This window comes from Pleurodeles waltl, chromosome 9 (genome assembly GCF_031143425.1).
Source record: "Pleurodeles waltl isolate 20211129_DDA chromosome 9, aPleWal1.hap1.20221129, whole genome shotgun sequence".
Classification (NCBI taxonomy): Eukaryota; Metazoa; Chordata; class Amphibia; order Caudata; family Salamandridae; genus Pleurodeles; species Pleurodeles waltl.
The window spans coordinates 437,774,290-437,787,080 of record NC_090448.1 but is presented as its reverse complement, the minus strand read 5'-3'; the positions used below and the strand labels follow the sequence as shown (position 1 = coordinate 437,787,080).

The 12,791-nt window shown below is 46.9% G+C and overlaps 1 protein-coding gene across 1 annotated transcript in view; it reads left to right on the top strand.

The window, feature by feature from the left end:
* The window catches only part of LOC138259483 (cytochrome P450 2F2-like), an 883,779-nt gene that overhangs the window by 631,113 nt on the left and 239,875 nt on the right, over positions 1 to 12,791 (top strand). Inside the window, exon 9 of the mRNA XM_069207253.1 lies at positions 262 to 403. Within this exon, the coding sequence (XP_069063354.1) occupies positions 262 to 403 (142 nt within the window). The remainder of the gene's footprint in view (positions 1 to 261; positions 404 to 12,791) is intronic.

Here is a 12,791-nt window from a genome sequence, read left to right as displayed (position 1 = left end):
GTGAAGCCAACCAGGATATGGTTCAAAGTAGAGTTTCTTTTTGTGGCTTATCCCTTATTGGAGGCTCAAAGCACTTGTGAAGTCTGTCGCTTTGCCTTCCAGGAATATTTGATCAATTCATAGTGCCGAACACCAGAGTGCTTCAATCTTATTCCGTATATTGTCACAAAGACCCTGATTGACGTTTCACTTATTATATCTGCTTTTGATAAATGTTTCTTTAGCTGTAATCATGTGATTCTCTTATATATATATTTTCAGGGAACAGCTTTCATTCCTTTGTTGACTTCTGTACATTTCGACCCGACGCAGTACAAAAATCCATACATTTTTGACCCCAGAAACTTTTTAGATGAAAATGGTTGCTTCAGATTGAATCCTGCCTTGATGCCATTCTCTGCAGGTATGATTTCCCATGTTGAATGCCAATTCATTAAAAAATTTAATTTACCATTAAAAAATGTAATATATCTTCAGTTAGTGTGTGTGTGTGTGAGATGCTCCATTGCAAAGGCAAGGAACTACCCTTCGGCTAACCTGAAAGTCCGCCCACCTCCTTTAGAGTTGGGTGGGCTTTCAGTGTATAAAGGCCAGAGGCTACTCCATCTCTGACGAATATACACCTCTCCAATGGCATGCCGGAATAAAGGCCCTCGGAGAATTTGCTACATGTCCGCCCACCTAATTTAGAAGTGAGGGCTCATAGCCATTTTTCTGTGCCCATCACAATCAGGAAAAACCTGGCAGTAAGGGGCACTAAAAATGCTCTATGCTCCCATCACCATGGGAGGAGCATCCCATGGTGAGGGAAGCATTGTTTTTTTTTTTTTTTTTTTTTTTTTAAATCACACTTTTGGAAAATAAACTAAAGTTGTAAGTTTGATGTATGACTCCCTCATATTGACAGAGCAGTCCGTCAAATGTAGAATGTATTTCCAGGAACCGCCATGATGGCAGTTCTTGGAAGTGCTAGAGATGTCCCCAGGGGCAGCGTACATCTCTAAATTTGAAGGATGGCGTACCCTTGCCATGGTGGGAATATAGTACTCTGCCAAGGGGGTGGTAATTACTCCCCCATCAAATATTAAATCAGACCCTTAGGGGCATATTTACAAGAAAGTTGCACATAGGTCCCAATGCACCACTTTTTTTGCCTGCGCCTACCTCCACCTAATGACACCATGGTTGCACCGTATTTACAATATGGCGCACCATTGCAATCCTTAGGACAATAGTGTCAAATATGTTGATGCTATTGTGGTGCTTTGCAGGATTAGCACCAAAAATGATGGCACTAATCCTCCAAAGTAAAGGGAGGCCTATTGAAAACAATGTGAGCATCATTTTGACGCTTGCCTTAGGCAGGCGTTAAACATTAAGCTAAAAATGGCGCAGTGAAAGCTTGTATATTTCACTGTGCCATTTTTACAGGCTTCCTAATGGGGGAACACCACTCCTTGCATACATTATGCCTGGTGAGGCATAATGTGGCGCAAGGGGTTACAAAGTGGCGCAATGCAAGCATTGGGCCACTTTGAAAATATGGTGTGACGAAAAGGCCACCTTAATGCCACATAAGTGTAAAAAAACAATGATGCCAATGTAACGCAAAGTGACGCAAAAAGCCTGTAAATATGCCCCTTAGGGCCTGATTTAAGAGGCCCTAGCACCACCTTAGCACCGCCACAGTGTAATTTTTTTTACAGTAAGGCGGCGCTAAAGTGGCTTTTTACCTACGCCATATTTACAAAGTTGCACAATGCATGCATTGCGCCACTTTGTAAACCCTTGTGCCACATTATGCCTGCTCTAGGCATAATGTATGCAAATGGGGCTTTACCCCATTAAGTGGGCTGAGAAAATGTCGCAAGGAAATCTAAGAGATTTACTTGCACCATTTTTTTCAGCACTTTTAACGCATGCTCAGAGCAGGCGTTAAAGGGGGCATGCCATTGAATGCAATGGGCCCCTATGTACTCTGCAGGAGTAGTGCCAAAATGTTGGTGCTACTCCTGCAGAGTACATCAATAGCATCAGGAACTCTGACGCTATTGCCCCCTACACTGCGCCATGGGGTCTAACATCAAAATATTGGAGTTAAAGTAATTTATTGCTATCAGGAAACTACCTTGCGTCAATGAGATGCAGATGAGAGGCAGATGCCGAATTTGCGTAATTCTTTTTTGCGCAAATCCGACACAAACTTAACTCCATATTTATATTTTGGCGCTAGACATGTCTAGCGCCAAAACATTAGAGTTAATGTAATTTTTTGCCTGTACAAAACTACCTTGCATCAATGAGATGCAAGGTAGGCATTCCCGCGCAAAAAATGCCTCAAAGGCCCTAGCGCCTTACTTATCATCACGTGCAAAAATCACACACAGGAGGAGGAGGGCCTTAAATAATGGCGCTAAGCCTGCTTATTTAACGCCTGGGTGTGGGCAGGTGTAAGGGGACCTAGAGGCAGATTTCCATGGTCGGAGACCATGGCGATTGCCCACAGGTGCCCTTCCCTGTCCCCAGGGACAACCCCACCCACCCCTCCCCACACCAGGAGGTCACCTACGGATGGGGGACCCATCCGAAGGTAAGTCCGGGTAAGTATTTTTTTTTTGACCAACACCTCTCAGAGGCCCCGACTTGGGGCCCCCTGCACGGCGTTGGCCCCAATGGCCATGCCCAGGGGAAATTCGTCCCCTGGGCATGACCAGTGGGGTGGTAGGCTTGGCTTCTGTCTTTACTAAGACAGGGGCCATGTCCATGCGGCTTGTGTGCCAGAAAATGGCGCTACACTGCTTAGAGGCAATTTTTTTGCCACTAAACAGTGTAGCGCCATAATTTGGCGCACAAGCCCCGGTTCCCCCTACGCCACCCTGGCCCTGTTTGCTTCCTTTCAAGGACTCTAACAGGGCCATAGCACTAGATAGCGCCATTCCATAAATCTGATGCCCGGCCGGCATCATGGAATGGCGCTAGCGGGCACTATATTATTTGCCGCAAACCTGCGCTAACGCAGGTTTGCTGCAAAAAGTAAAAATCTGCCCCTTAGTTCCTTCAGCGAGATTCTGAAGCAGCACAAGAGAGGAATCTCAATGGGATGAGAAAAGAAGGAACTAAAAGTGCCTATGATCCGTTTTCTTCCTGCCTCAGATTATTTCAAAGTGAGCAATTCACCTTCATACATTGATTACAAAGCCCAACCAGAAACAACTATTCCAACATGGGACCCTTTACGCCCATAGGGCCAGATGTATCAAAGTGTTTTGCGATTGCAAACGACCCGCAAAAACTGTATTTTGGTATGTAACAAATCCAATTTGTGATTCGGTAACTTGTTACCGAATTGCAAATTGGAATTGCGACTACATACCGATTCGGTATTAGGAAGGGGCGTGTCAAGGGCGTCCATTCCTAATACCGAATTACAGAGGTATGTATGATTGTTTTGTGACTGCGAATGCAATCGCAAAACAATCAATCAAACAATCAATCAGGGATTTGTAAAGCGCACTACTCACCCACAGTGGCGTAGCGTGGGGGTGCAGGGGGGGCCGGCCGCACCGGGCGCAACATCTTGGAAGAGACTAAATCCACGGGTTAGGGGGCGCAAATTACTTGCCTTGCCCCGGGTGCTGACAACCCACGCTACGCCACTGCGTTACCCGTGAGTGTCTCAAGGCGCTGAAATTTCAAATAGGTGGTAACCCATTTGCAAAGGGGAAAGGGTCCCCAGGGGACCCCTTCCCCTATGAATGCATTAAAAAAAAATGTTTAAGAGCAGGCAGTTGTCCTTTAAGGAAAACAGGCTGCACTTAAAAATAAAAATAAAAGGATTGCTTTATTGAAAAGCAATCACAGACATGATGGTCTGTGAGCCCAGCAGGCCACCATCCTTGTGATTGTAGCCATTTGCAATGGCTCGCAAATTGCGACCTACCTCATGAATATTAAAGAGGTAGGTCCATTTGCAAGCCTTTGCGAATCACAGTATAAAAACTCCTGGAGTTTCATATATTCCAATAGCGATTACTTAATTGCCATTCACAAAAAATGACAATTAGGTAATCGCTATTGGATAAAATGATACATCTGGCCCATAATTCTTTAAAATGGAAGTTATTCTCCACACTTCTAGGTTTAATTTTGTTGTGCATGAAGTTTAGCTTCCTAGCCAGGTAAGGGTTTTTACTTCTATTACATAACTTGTATAATAATCGTAAATTCCTCTGTTAACCTTTCTTTCCTCCTGAGGACCTTCTCTAGCGGTCCTTTATAGGTACCAGTATTCTCTGTTTGTTCAGCAGAAGGAGCCGGTATATTCGCAGAAGGAGCAAGTATATTGAAAGCCGTTAAGACTCATGTAGGAGGCTGGCCTGGTTTGTAGTGGGTACCTTGGGTACTTATACCTTATACCAGGTCCAGTTATCCCTTATTAGTGAAGTTGTAGTGTTATAGCAGCTTACGCTGAAAGAGGTAGCTATAGCAGAGCATCTTAGGCTGAACTAGGAGACATGCAAAGCTCATGCAATACCACTTATAGCTACATAGTACTAAAAATATCTTAGAGACAATACTCCTTCTAGAGGTAAGTATTATACACAATATATACACTAGACACCAAAATTAGACAAGTAAATAGTCATAGAACAATGCAAACAGTAGGAAACCCTATAGAATGCAATGGAAGAAAATAGGTCTAGTGGTAACACAAACCATGTACTAAAAAAGTGGCTTGTGAATCACAAATTCCCCCCTAGACAGGTGTAGTGTGTGAAGAATCGCTGGGAGAGTCAGAATACAGTAAAGGTAAGTAAATTACCCCACCCCAGAGCCCAGAAAAGTAGGAGTAGAGTACTGGAAGTTTCCTTAGGACACACTACACCTCATTTTTGGGATTTTGCAGCAGCCAACCAAGTTTGCAAAGAACAGCTGCTGTATTATTGGACCTGAAGACCTGCAAAGGAAGGGGACCAAGTCCAGAAGTTGAAAGAAGTTCCAGGAAGGACAGGAGCCCCTGCCAACCCAAAAGAGGGTGCAAAAGAAGAGTCCCCGGTTAGTTGAAGACTGCAGAAATGCACCCTAAGAAAATGCCAGCGGGTTCCTGCATGATACAAAAGATGTCCCATGGCATGAAGATCGTCGCAGATTAATTTTTGTGTTGGAAGGCACCAACAAGCCATGGCTACGGCAAAAATAAATTTTTCATACAAAATGGTGCTGGATGGACTCAGAAGGGACCTGGGGGCCTCAACTCTGTGTGACGAGGATGAGGGGGCTCTCGGCACTTTAGAGAGCCCTCAGGATGCCAGCCAGCAACCCCAGAAGCCGCAGGATCTGGGTTCAAAGAAGGTGCAAAATGCGGTTAATGCAGCACAACAAAAGAAGGTCCCACGCTGGCGGAGAACAACTCAGCGAGTTGAGCGTCACAGGGTGGAGTGCTGGGGAACTGGACCAGGCTGCGTGTGAAGGAATTTTGCAAAGAGTGCACAGAGGCCTCAGGAGGCGAAGAAGACACAATCCACAGGGGTACCGTTGTTCTTGGGGAAGGCAAGGTCTTACCTCCTCCAAATTGCAACAGCAGGACCTCAGGACAGTCTATGTTGATGATGTCCACCCTCTGTGTTCTTAGGAGCACGCAAGCTGCAGTGAGAGGAGTCCCAAGGTACCGGTCATCACCTTGGAAGGTGCCTGTTTGGAGCAGGGGAGTGACTCTGTCACTCCACAGGAGATTTCTTCAGTCCTTCTTGTGCAAGATGATGACAGGGAGTCCCCAGAGCATGCACACCATGGAAACTGTTGCAGTTGCTGACTTGGAGCTGAGGTTGCTGACAAAAAGTATCTCTTGAAGACACTTTGTTGTAGTTACTGTGTTTCTTGGAGCAGGCTGCTGTTGATCTGAGGTCAGAAGAGTCTGAAGTTATTGCAGAGGATTCCTGAAGGAAACTTGCAAGCAGAATCTGAAGAGAACCCACAGGAGAAACCCTAAATAGCCCTGAGAGGGGGATTGGCTATCTTATCAGGTATGGACCTATCAGGAGGGGTCTCTGAAGTCATCTATTGGCACTGGCCACTCAGAGCCCTCCAGTGTGCCCCCACACCTTGCAAAGCAAGATGGCTGAGGTCTGGGACACACTGGAGGAGCTCTGGGCACCACCCCTGGGGTGGTGATGGACAGGGGAGTGGTTACTCTCTTTTCCTTTGTCCGGTTTCCCACCAGGGGAGAAGGGGTCCCTGAACCGGTGTAGACTGATTTATGCAAGGAGGGCACCATCTGTGCCATTCCAAGCATTTCCAGAGGCTGGGGGAGGCTACCCCTCCCCAGCCTGTAACACCTATTTCCAAAGGGAGAGGGTATAACACCCTGCTCTCAGAGGAAATGCTTTGTTCTGCCTTCCTGGGACTGGGCTGCTCAGACTCCAGGAGGGCAGAACCCTGTCTGTGAGGTGGCAGCAGCTGTAGCTGCAGTGCAAGCCTCAGAGAGCTGGTTTGGCAGTACTGGGGGTCCATAGTGGAGCCCTGAGGATGCATGGAATTGGCTCCCCAATACCAGATTAGGAATGGGGGGACAATTCCATGATCTTAGACATGTTACATGGCCATATTCGTAGTTACCATAGTGAAGCTACATAAAGGGATTGACCTGTATGTAGTGCATTCGTGTAATGGCATCCCCGCACTCACAAAGTCCAGGGAAATGGCCCTTAACTGTGTGTGGGCATCTTTGCTAGTGCAAGGGTGTCCTCACACTTAGTAACTTTGCACCTAACCTTCAGCAAGTGAAGGTTAGACATATAGGTGACTTATAAGTTACTTAAGTGCAATGAAAATGTACCAATTTGTGCCTATTTAAAATGCTCCCAGAATGCTAGTTTATAATATGTAAATACATACAGAAGTATGGAAATAATATTGTGATTTATTTTGAAAGTAAACAATGTAACCAAAAAATATTTGCAACTTGGAAAAAGTGGATGAAGGTAGAAGAACGGTTTGCTGAACTAGTGCACAATATTTTGGCTTTCAAAATAAAATTTACCCACAAATATTGGCAACTTGGAAAAACAGATGAAGGTTACACTTTTATTAACCTATGGTGTATTTTTGCGGGACAACATTAAATACCGAGGGGCAGATTTAGGAGCCCCTAGCGTCTCCTTGCGCCACATTAGCATACATTTTTTTACACTAATGTGGCCTACCAAGGCCAAAAACGCTGCACCAAATTTACAAAGTGGCGCAATGCATGCATTGCACCACTTTGAAACCCTTTGCACCACATTATGCCTGCACCAGGCATAATGTACGCAAAGGGGGCGTTCCCCTGTTAGGGGGGCTGAAAAAATGGCACAAAGAAATCTAAGAGATTTCTTTGCGTCATTTTTTTCAACACTTTTAATGCCTGCTCAGAAGAGGCACACAAATGTTTACAATGGACCCCAACGGGCTTTGCAGGATTAGCGTCAACATTTTTAACGCTAATCCTGTAAAGCTCTGAACTAGCGTCAAAAACCTACCTACCTTCGATACGGTGCACACATGGTGACATTAGGGGGACGCTAAGGGGAGCACGAAGAGTGGTGTTGCACTGGGTGCAGCTCTACTTTTCTTAAATCTGTCCTGAGTCTTTAAATCATCAATTAATGAAACATGCTTGAAGCATTATAGTATTAAAAAAAAATTGGCATTGTCTATGGGTCTTTCTTTTATGTAAAGGTAAGCAAGATCGACTGACCTGCACATTAGTATAGCATTTTGCTTTACATCAAAAACAAAAGATTGCTACTCTCTTAACCCCTTCTGTGCCCAGGACGTAATGGTTACGTCCTGAGGCACAGTGCTGCTGTGCCCAGGACGTAACCATTACGTCCTGTGCACAGAGACCAGAGGGAGCGCTAGCGCTCCCTCTGTGGGGTGAAAGTCAGGGATGGAAGGGGAAGCCCTTCCCCTTCCACCCCCGAACCCCCCAACCCCCCCTGTGACGTCAGCGCGCGAGCGCGCGCTGGTTAGTCACAGGGTATCCCCCATCGCGCTCTGCTTCCAGCGTGATTGAAAGAGAAATGCAAAGCATTTCTCTTTCAATCCCGTGGGGGAGGCCCGGAGGGGCTTCAAAGGGAAGGAAATGTATTTTTTACTGAAATTGTCAAAAGGGAGCGACCCCTTGGGCAAGGGTCGCTCCCAGGGGGGGCATTTTTTTTGGAAGGCCTTTTCTGCCCCCCCGGGGACAGATCGGCCTATTATTAGAAACCTCTAGGCACCAGGGATTTTTTTTTTTTTTAGGTGGGGAGCGACCCCTTAGGCAAGGGTCGCTCCCCTAGCGGGCAAATTATATTTAGGCCATTTCTGCCCCCCTTGGGGGCAGATTGGCCTATTTTGATGAGGCCAATCTGCCCCCAAGGGGGGCAGAAACCATTAGACACCAGGGAGTTTTTTTTTTTTTGTGTGAATTTCACGCAAGGGGAGGGACCCCTTGGGCAAGGGTCGCTCCCAGGGGGGCATTTTTTTGGGAAGGCCTTTTCTGCCCCCCCTGGGGGCAGATGGGCCTATTATTAGGCCTATCTGCCCCCGGGGGGGCAGAAACCTCTAGGCACCAGGGATAATTTATTTTTTATTTATTTTTGTTATGTTTTCTTTTTTTTTTTAGGTGGGGAGCGACCCCTTAGTCAAGGGTCGCTCCCTGGGGGGGGCGGGGAATTATTTTAGGCCATTTCTAGATCAGCCTATTTTGATTAGGCTGATCTGCCCCCAAGGGGAGCAGAAACCAATAGGCACCAGGGATTTTTTGTTTTTTTTAGTTTTACAGATGGGGAGAGACCCCTTCGACAAGGGTCGCTCCCCTGGAGGGGCAAATTGTATTTAGGCCATTTCTGCCCCCCTGGGGGCAGATCGGCCTATTGGTATTAGGCCGATCAGCCCCCAGGAGGGGCAGAAACCTCTAGGCGCCAGGGAAAATAGTTTTTTGTGTTTTTATTTTTGTTTCTTTGTTTTTTTTAGAGATGGGGAGCGACCCATCAGGCAAGAGTCGCACCCCTGGGGGACATATTGTACATTGGCCATTTGTAGGTCAATCTGCCCCAAAGGGGGGGCAGAAACCACTAGGCACCAGGGATCTTTTTTTTGCGCCGTCACGCAAGGGGAGCTACCTTGTAGGCAAGGGTCGTTACCCGGGGGGTGGGGGCAAATTTATTTTAGGCCATTTCTGCCCCCCCTGGGGGCAGATCGGCCTATTGGTATTAGGCCGATCTGCCCCCAGGGGGGCAGAAACCTCTAGGCGCCAGGGCAAATAGTTTTTTTGTGTTTTTTTGTTTGTTTTTTTAGAGATGGGTAGCGACCCATCAGGCAGGGGTCGCTCCCCTGGGGGGCAAATTGTATTTAGACCATTTCTGTCCCCCTTGGGGGCAGATTGGCCGATTGTAGGTCAATCTGCCCCCAAGGGGGGCAGAAAGCACTAGGTACCATGGATCTTTTTTTTGCGCCATCACGCAAGGGCCTGACGGCGCCAAAACCTCTAGGCGCTAGGGCAAATAGTTTTTTTGTGGTTTTTTTTTTGTTTGTTTGTTTTTTAGAGATGGGGAGCGACCCATCAGGCAGGGGTCGCTCCCCTTGGGGGGCAAATTGTATTTAGACCATTTCTGCCCCCTTGGGGGCAGATTGGCCGATTGTAGGTCAATCTGCCCCCAAGGGGGGCAGAAAGCACTAGGCACCAGGGATCTTTTTTTTGCGCAGTCACGCAAGGGGAGCGACCTTGTAGGCAAGGGTCGCTCCCCGGTGGGGGTTGGGGGGGCAAATTTATTTTAGGCCATTTCTGCCCCCCCTGGGGGCAGATCAGCCTATTGGTATTAGGCCGATCTGCCCCCATGTGTTTTGTTAGCCAAATTGTGAGGCTTGCAAAGGATTCTGGGTAACAGAACCTGGTCAGAGCCACACAATTCACCCCATCTTGGATTCCCCTGGGTCTCTAGTTTTCAGAAATGCGCTGGTTTGCTAGGTTTCCCTAGGTGCCGGCTGAGCTAGAGGCCAAAATCCACAGGTAGGCACGGTTTTCTATGAAAAAATGTGATGTGTCCACGTTGTGTTTTGGGCCATTTCCTGTCGTGGGCACTAGGCCTACCCACACAAGTGAGGTACCATTTTTATCGGGAGACTTGGGGGGACGCTGGGTGGAAGGAAATTTGTGGCTCCTCTCAGATTCCAGAACTTTCTGCCACAGAAATGTGAGGAACATGTGTTTTTTTAGCCAAATTTTGAGGTTTGCAAAGGATTCTGGGTAACAGAACCTGGTCCGAGCCACACAAGTCACCCCATCTTGGATTCCCCTAGGTCTCTAGTTTTCAGAAATGCACAGGTTTGGTAGGTTTCCCTAGGTGCCGGCTGAGCTAGAGGCCAAAATCTACAGGTAGGCACTTTGCAAAAAACACCTCTGTTTTCTTTCAAAAATTTGGATGTGTCCACGTTGCGCTTTGGGGCGTTTCCTGTCGCGGGCGCTAGGCCTACCCACACAAGTGAGGTATCATTTTTATCAGGAGACTTGGGGAAACGCTGGGTGGAATGAAATTTGTGGCTCCTCTCAGATTCCAGAACTTTCTGCCACAGAAATGTGAGGAACATGTGTTTTTTTAGCCAAATTATGAGGTTTGCAAAGGATTCTGGGTAACAGAACCTGGTCCGAGCCACACAAGTCACCCCATCTTGGATTCCCCTAGGTCTCTAGTTTTCAGAAATGCACAGGTTTGGTAGGTTTCCCTAGGTGCCGGCTGAGCTAGAGGCCAAAATCTACAGGTAGGCACTTTGCAAAAAACACCTCTGTTTTCTTTCAAAAATTTGGATGTGTCCACGTTGCGCTTTGGGGCGTTTCCTGTCGTGGGCGCAAGGCCTACCCACACAAGTGAGGTACCATTTTTATCGGGAGACTTGGGGGAACGCTGGGTGGAAGGAAATTTGTGGCTCCTCTCAGATTCCAGAACTTTTTGCCACAGAAATGTGAGGAACATGTGTTTTTTTAGCCAAATTTTGAGGTTTGCAAAGGATTCTGGGTAACAGAACCTGGTCCGAGCCACACAACTCACCCCATCTTGGATTCCCCTAGGTCTCTAGTTTTCAGAAATGCACAGGTTTGGTAGGTTTCCCTAAGTGCCGGCTGAGCTAGAGGCCAAAATCTACAGGTAGGCACTTTTCGAAAAACACCTCTGTTTTCTTTAAAAAAATTGGATGTGTCCACGTTGCGCTTTGGGGCGTTTCCTGTCACGGGCGCTAGGCCTACCCACACAAGTGAGGTATCATTTTTATCGGGAGACTTGGGGGAACGCTGGGTGGAAGGATATTTGTGGCTCCTCTCAGATTCCAGAACTTTCTGCCACAGAAATTTGAGGAACATGTGTTTTTTTAGCCAAATTTTGAGGTTTGCAAAGGATTCTGGGTAACAGAACCTGGTCCGAGCCACACAACTCACCCCATCTTGGATTCCCCTATGTCTCTAGTTTTCAGAAATGCACAGGTTTGGTATGTTTCCCTAGGTGCCGGCTGAGCTAGAGGCCAAAATCTACAGGTAGGCACTTTGCAAAAAACACCTCTGTTTCCTTTCAAAAATTTGGATGTGTCCACGTTGCGCTTTGGGGCGTTTCCTGTCGCGGGCGCTAGGCCGACCCACACAAGTGAGGTATCATTTTTATCGGGAGACTTGGGGGAACGCTGGGTGGAAGGAAATTTGTGGCTCCTCTCAGATTCCAGAACTTTCTGCCACAGAAATGTGAGGAACATGTGTTTTTTTAGCCAAATTTTGAGGTTTGCAAAGGATTCTGGGTAACAGAACCTGGTCCGAGTCACACAAGTCACCCCATCTTGGATTCCCCTAGGTCTCTAGTTTTCAGAAATGCATAGGTTTGGTAGGTTTCCCTAGGTGCCGGCTGAGCTAGAGGCCAAAATCTACAGGTAGTCACTTTGCTATAAATAGCTCTGTTTTCTGTGATGTGCCCACGTTGTGTTTTGGGGCATATCCTGTCGCGGGCGCTAGGCCTACCCACACAAGTGAGGTATCATTTTTATCCGGAGACATGGGGGAACATAGAATAGCAAAACAAGTGTTATTGTCCCTTGTCTTTCTCTACATTTTTCCCTTCCAAATGTAAGACAGTGTGTAAAAAAGACGTCTATTTGAGAAATGCTCTGTAATTCACATGCTAGTATGGGCACCCCGGAATTCAGAGAACCCACAAAGTCTGGGTACATCTAGAATCCCTAGGATGTTGGAAAAAAAGGACGCAAATTTGGCGTGGTTAGCTTATGTGAACAAAAAGTTATGAGGGCCTAAGCGCGAACTGCTCTAAATAGCCAAAAAAAGGCTCTGCACAGGAGGGGGAAAAGGCCTGGCAGCGAAGGGGTTAATATTTGTGCTGTAAGTTTCTAGTGACCACTAGGTGGCACTAAAAGCCAGCAAACTGGTGTTGGTTGGCTCTGTATTCAATTAGAGGAGGGTGCAATATTCCATTCCGCCCACATAATTGGTGTAATTTTGGCCACTCTGAGTTACTCTTTAAAGTAAAGTTCTAACTAAATTCCACCAAACTCTGTGTAGCAGATTCTTTCTCCCATGAGACTCCAGAATAATGCAGGTTGTCGAGCAAGAGAGACATTTGCCATCCTGGTAGATTTTCTACTTGAACAGCTGCAAATTCAACTCAAATGGCCTCTAGCTCTTGCACAATGCAAGGTGTCTTTTACACGAATTTTCAGCACTGCTTGCACCTGTGGTACAAAATTGCAGCATGCGCTGTACATTTTCTGCCTGTTGGCGG